Source organism: Trichomonas vaginalis, chromosome III (assembly GCF_026262505.1).
Source record: "Trichomonas vaginalis G3 chromosome III, whole genome shotgun sequence".
NCBI lineage: Eukaryota > Parabasalia > Trichomonadida > Trichomonadidae > Trichomonas > Trichomonas vaginalis.
In genome coordinates, this window is record NC_067205.1 from 15870202 (window position 1) to 15876327 (window position 6126).

The window sequence follows — 6126 nt, forward strand, 5'->3', positions numbered from 1 at the left end:
TTACTCAGAATTTTGTTGCTGAATTCAGCAAAAATATATTTTAGGGTAGAAGGTTAGATCTAACCCGATATCTACCCTCATTTCTACCCCAGTTATTTTATAAACGTTTCACATGGTAAACGTTATGAATTCGTGAGACTCTAAACAATTTCGTAGCTTCTATTTCTTCTTTTAGTACATCGAATGTTTTAACGATACCGAAAGTTTCTTTATACTTCTTCTTGACATCAGATAGAAGGAAATCGTCAGCAGTTGGATAGTTTTTGTTCAGAAATGCTAACATGTCCATTTTATCTTCTACCGGCTTCTCTGCTTCTTTCTTTAAGTCTGCATAGTCGTTTCTCATACGTTCTATCTCTTTGACGGAGTAGTTATATTTCCTCATTGCTGCTTTACATTTAGAACATTGCGGGTTCATTTTTGCGTTATATTCTGAAACCTTACCTGCTAAAACAACCAAGGCGTCAATGGTTTTCTTTAAATCTGAAGCAGTTGGTTTTATCTGTTCATGCCATACCTTACCTCTTCTATCTTTATCTCTTATCTGCCATACACATTTTGCAGCTAATGAAACAAAGTTGTCGTATGTCTTAAACTCCCCAGATTTATATATGTCAGAGATGTTCTTATATAACATGTCGCAATCTTTGTCCATAACTTTATGGTTGCAATGAAAACCAAGGAATTCATAATTTACCTTTCGTATGAACTTCTTTATTTCTACTGAGTCAGTTGCTTTGACTTCAATTTCGTCGAATTCAGGAATAGTTAGTTTTTGCTGCTGAATTTCAGGTAGTTTAGGCAAATGGTCGATGAGGTCCTCCATTTCATAAAGATACTGTTCATTTGTTTCATCTTTCGCACTACAGTCTAAATTACTTGTTAAAAGTTCCTGCTTTATTCTTTGTATTTCTGTTTCGAAAGTATATGAAGAAGGAATGAAGCTTTTCATTTCTACTAACATAGATGTTGGATTCATGACTAACGAGTTTGGTGCTGTAGTTGTTTGAATTGTTGTTGTGCCGATTGTTGACATTTCTGTTCTTTTATACAAAATAAAAAAATAAATGAAAATAAAACTAACTTTATTTTTTCTATCTTAAGGAAATTCATGAAAATTCAAGAGGGTAGAAATCGGGTTAGAAATGAGGTTAGATCTAACCATCTACCCTAAACATTATTTTTGCTGAATTCAGCAACAAAATGAACGAGGTCAGGATGTATGTAAATACATTTGAATTCATTCATAACACCCTTTGTAAGCTCATAAAATGCTTGTTTTGAGGTCGAGCCACTTTTGGCTCCACCGTATTCTTTCAACCAAAACTCAAGAATTTCCTGCATGAATTTTGTATAAAAAGCAACAGTCCGAATTCCGGCGGTTTGCTATATTCTTCACAAAATGCCTTATAATATACTCTTCCCAGGACTTATTTTCCAACAACTTTCTAAAGTCTTTCCTAAACTGACTGACTGACTGACGGCACAAAGTGGCTTAACGAAAACATTAATATATAAAATTCATGAAAATTCAAGAGGGTGAAAAAACAGGTGAAAAAACAGGTGAAATCTCACCTCTTCACCTAAATTATATTTTTTGGTCCGGGAACAACTTTCTCTCAATTGGAGCTGTAGCATACTCTTTGCGTAAGCGGTTCAGACCTTCTTCGAAGTCTTGGTCTCTCTTGGACTGAGATTGGAATTGCTGGGGTGGAGCTTGCTGGAACAACCAAGGGTTGGGGAAGTAAGGCATAGGCTGAGGAGGGTAGTTCGGGAAGCCTTGTGGTGGGTAGTAACCTTGAGGTGGAAATTGGTAGTAATTCGGAGGTACTTGCTGGAACTGAGGTGCAGGGGCTGGTGCTTTAGGTTCTTCTGGCTTTGGAAGGCATTCAGGAAGAGGAACGTCAGTCATCCGTTTGTGTCCTGTCGGAAGGAAGAACTTTTCCTGTCGGATGGAAGAACTTTTCCTGTCGGAAGGAAAAACTTTTCCTGTCGGAAGGAAAATTTTTTCTAAAGTTCGACCAAAAAGTTCTCAATTTTCGAAAATTTGAATGGTTTACGGACGGACAACTGGAAGAGTTCTTCCTGTCGGAAGGAAAAATTTTTCCCTTTGTCCAGAAAATTTTTTCCTGTCGGATGGAAGAACTTGGAATGCAAGAAAGACTTGACGAGGCAATTTACCTAATTGAAATTAACGAGCTTGTTAAAGACTTCCTCAGGCAGAATGTAAAAGACAAGCTTGTTAACGGTTGGATAACGGGAAGGTCTACACTTCAGCTCGAGACTTCGACTGGAATTCCAATTCAAATACCAGACGGGACAGCCTACGATGGCATAAAGGACGCCAAAAGAGAAGCTCTTGTTAAGTTCCTAAACAAGCGTCCTTGGATACTACTTCCAAACAGAGAGAACCCTTTCCCAAGAATGAACCAAATTCTCAAGGGTCTCCTTCACTTCTCGGGTCAACCATTCTTTATAACTACAGAAGGCGACATTCAGCCAGTTCAGTAAACATCTCATTTTAACTCACTTTTTTATGTTTTTTGTGAAAGTGTCAAAAATAAATTGTTTTCATGAGTTTTCTACGATGTTAGAAAAAATGTTATTTTCTAATATCTTCACATTCAATACTTTTTCAGCACTTTTCCGTAGTTATATATGAAAGACAATTCGAGATAAAAGTCATAGTACAATGGAATAATATGTTGCACACCATTTGTTGTGAACCAAACTTGAAAGTCAGAGAAACTGTTACTAGATGGTTCGTAGAATTTAGAAGCAAAGTCATAAAAGTCCTTACCAATACATAGAAAACTATTGTTGCTTGAACTGAAACTTGCATGACACATAACATTTTGAGGGTCAAACACGTTTCTATAAACCATCAAATCTGCTGGTGGAAGTATAAATTTAAATGGACCATCTGGTGGTAATGGTTCGTTCTGGTTTAGTAACCGAAGAAATTGTGCCCAAGAACGTTTGTCTACTTCCCAAAATAAAAACTCTGTATCTCTTGGAGGGTTAATTTCAATCTTTTGAAATGAAACGGTGGAGTTCATCTTGTCATATTCTAGTTTCAGATAGTATGTTCCATTTAGTAAAGAGTCGTATTTTTTTTGAAATTCCCAATAATATTTGTTCATTTGAGTTTGAAAGTCATTTAGAGTTTTCTCAAGACTTTCGTCTGAACGAACTGTAAAGATTCTCATTTCGTCAAATTTGTCTATTAGACCATTAGGACCTTTATACTGCCCATGAAAATATACTGCGAACATAAATGCGTTAGTTCTATTTGAAAACAAAACTCTTCTAAATCCTATTGCCTTTGCATCTGAAGGACTTTGAAGCCAACGAATTGGATAGTCAAACCTGTATGCTCGGGATGAAATTTCTTCATCTGAAATAGTCCTACCAGCATTTGTAAAGATATAGTCTAACGGTTTTGTATCTGCTACTTTTGTTCTTTGTTTTTCAACCTGAAGCATTTAATATATGTAAAAATATATTGTTTTAAAATGGTATGCCATTTCATATTTCTCATCTAACAAACAAGTTTCCCAACGGTCTTCTCCAACAAACTCAGCGTACATTTCAAATAAAATTAAAAAATGTCACTTTTTTTGAAAAACGTTTTTACTTCATGCAATGTTTTATTTCTGTGCCGTCTTCAAGTATGCCCCAATATTTCCTTTTCGATATTACATGAACTTCGGAAAATACCTTATCTAGCTTAAAACAGCCCATCTTTTCACCGACCATTCCCATTTCAATGAGTTTGTTGTATCCTTCTTCGTTCGTCATGAGTGCGTCAATGTTCTCATAGTAAACCTTCACTTTGGATTTGACTTCGGAGAAGAATTTGTTGTAGTTGTCAAGTACTGCCTTTGCGAACTGAGGGTAAGACCAATGTTCGACAATAGGTTTTAATGTGGTTACTAAGCCACTTTGACCTTGAGTGAATTCGTACTTCAAAACAAAAGGAGAAAACCTTTCAACAAAGTTGTCGACCTTCTCATAATGTTTACTCTTCATCTCTTGAGGTTTCTTAATGGAATATCCCCATGTCGAATTCATAAGCAATTTGAGTGTCATTGCAAGTTTGGGGTTTGAAGCTTTCCTAATATCATACAGTTGTTGTATGACTTTTCCAACTGTATAGTTCCTTCCCGGGAACTCACCATCTTCGTTTGGAATTCCAGTCGGAATATATTGGACAAACCTCATGTATGCAGCGTTAAGGTCGACATAGTATATCTTTTCATCTGAGTCGAACTTGTCGCAACCAATTGGTCCAGTTTGTGGAAATTCAAGTGAGTCTCTTATCTTCTGAGAACTTCTCCTGTTATCTCATAAACATCGTCGAAGCAACCTGTTTCATATAAAACCTTCTGACCTAACTCAGATGCTCTCCAATACAATTTGACGTCAATTGGATGTCTCAATGGAAGTTTATTTATAGCATCTTGAAGTTCTTGCAACCTCATTGGAAGTTCTTCTGGTTCAGGTTGGTATCCGAACATACAACTTGTGGAACTGTGTACTTCTTTTGTACTAGAACTTTGTCTGGAACAACTTTTGGTCTTGCTAACAATGAAAAGTTTGTTTCGTCTTTTGGTACAAAAGTTTCTGTCAGCTTGTCATCTGGAATTGGTTCCAACAAACCTTTCTCGAAAAGAATGTTGACAGCTCTGACAATGTTGCACTTACTTTTACCAAAGAATGGTTTGTAAGACTTTCGTTCAACATGAAGTGGTTGTGGACAATTACAATCTTCAACCATGGTAAGTCTTTGTCAACAACATAGTCGTCATATGAAGAACCTTTAGCTGTAGGTATGTTGACTCGGATATTGACATTTGCCAACGGTGCAATTTTTGCCAATTGACCTCTGAGAATGTACCTTGTCTTCACACATGACTCAAGATACTTCATCTTCTCATCTGTAACAAGACCAGAGTTCCTGAGACATGTAAGAATACAAGGTTCATTGACAATTGTTCAATTGAATTGTAAATTCCATACCTTGTCAAGTCAATGTCAGACTTATTTATGAAGGGGAAGTATCCAGCATGTTGTCTGACTGCTTGAGGGTTAGGTTGGTACCATTCGAACTTGACACTTGCAATTCCTTCAATTGCATTCAAAATGTCTGAGTCGGAGTCAACCATTTGTTGTTCTCTCTTTGTAGTCTTGAATGCGTCAAGAAGTTTTGCGGCTGTTTGTTCATTGCCATGTGCATAGTAAATGTGACCATCCAAATCTGTTATGGTCAATCTGAGATTGTGTCCTTTCTTATTTCCGTCTTGAATTGCAGCAAGTACTACCCATGAAGCCTTCTTTGTTCTTTCCTTCGTCAAAGTTTACTGTAAAGGTTCGACCAGATGTAATTTGACTTCTAACTTCACGATACTTTTCATATGCATATCTTGTTCTTTCCATGGGAGCATGTGCGTCTTCACCTTTTCCTTTTTTCCTTTCTCAAAGGATGCAATTGTTCGTCATGTTTCCAGTAGAATCTGGCAAAGCCGTCGTGTCCTTCAACTTGAGGTTCACTAACATCGAAAGGCATGTCCATAAGACGTTCTTCTTCTAACCTCTCTAGTCTGTTTGGATAATTGGCACGTGCTGTTTCCAAATCCATTTCGTAGCGAAGACCAGACAATTTGTCATAGACTTTTATGGGTCTTCCCTTCCTATATTTAAAATTCTTCGAAACTCTCCAACCATATCTTTGTAAATCTGCTTTTTATTCTAGCAGACTTTCTATCCATTCTATATGGGGGCATTTTTATAAAAATAAAAAATATTTTTTTTTCTTTACTTTACATAACTGCCTGCTGCCATAAGTCTTTGACGCCAACCCATACCAGCTAATGAAGGTTGACTTGGTTTAGTTTGGAAACTAAACTTTGGTTTTGGTTTATCTTCAGTTTTTGGTTTTTCTTCTTCTATCGTTTTTTCGTCACTTTTCGTTCCTCTGACTTTACTTCACTTGCAGGAACAGTTGTGTCGTCAACATCTTCATAAATATCATATGCCATTTGTTTTTGTTTTCCTTTCAACTTTTTGTGTTTGTTGTAAAGTTTAGAATATTTCGACTCTAAGTCAATGAGATGTTCTATAATG

The 6126-nt window shown here is 36.5% G+C and overlaps 6 protein-coding genes across 6 annotated transcripts, besides 1 other annotated feature; 1 reads left to right on the top strand and 5 right to left on the bottom strand.

Moving 5' to 3' along the window:
- Nucleotides 1-6126: part of a mobile genetic element that runs on past the window's edge.
- On the bottom strand, nt 98-418 carry TVAGG3_0709770 (organellar and viral DNA polymerase type B; the record flags this gene model as incomplete). The annotated part of the gene is made up of 1 exon (XM_051243721.1): nt 98-418. One exon carries the CDS (start codon nt 416-418, stop codon nt 98-100), a length of 321 nt encoding a protein of 106 aa, XP_051090308.1.
- On the bottom strand, nt 451-1036 carry TVAGG3_0709780 (organellar and viral DNA polymerase type B; the record flags this gene model as incomplete). The annotated part of the gene is made up of 1 exon (XM_001305242.2): nt 451-1036. A coding segment is annotated over one exon (586 nt), but the record flags the coding sequence as incomplete, so codon positions are not given.
- Nucleotides 1589-1912, bottom strand: TVAGG3_0709790 (uncharacterized protein; the record flags this gene model as incomplete). The annotated part of the gene is made up of 1 exon (XM_051243722.1): nt 1589-1912. The coding sequence occupies one exon, from the start codon at nt 1910-1912 to the stop codon at nt 1589-1591; it is 324 nt and encodes a 107-aa protein (XP_051090309.1).
- TVAGG3_0709800 (uncharacterized protein) lies at nt 2137-2511 on the top strand (the record flags this gene model as incomplete). The annotated part of the gene is made up of 1 exon (XM_051243723.1): nt 2137-2511. One exon carries the CDS (start codon nt 2137-2139, stop codon nt 2509-2511), a length of 375 nt encoding a protein of 124 aa, XP_051090310.1.
- On the bottom strand, nt 2911-3485 carry TVAGG3_0709810 (uncharacterized protein; the record flags this gene model as incomplete). Its single annotated transcript, XM_051243724.1, has 1 exon — nt 2911-3485. A coding segment is annotated over one exon (575 nt), but the record flags the coding sequence as incomplete, so codon positions are not given.
- TVAGG3_0709820 (DNA/RNA polymerases family) lies at nt 3634-4224 on the bottom strand (the record flags this gene model as incomplete). The annotated part of the gene is made up of 1 exon (XM_051243725.1): nt 3634-4224. One exon carries the CDS (start codon nt 4222-4224, stop codon nt 3634-3636), a length of 591 nt encoding a protein of 196 aa, XP_051090312.1.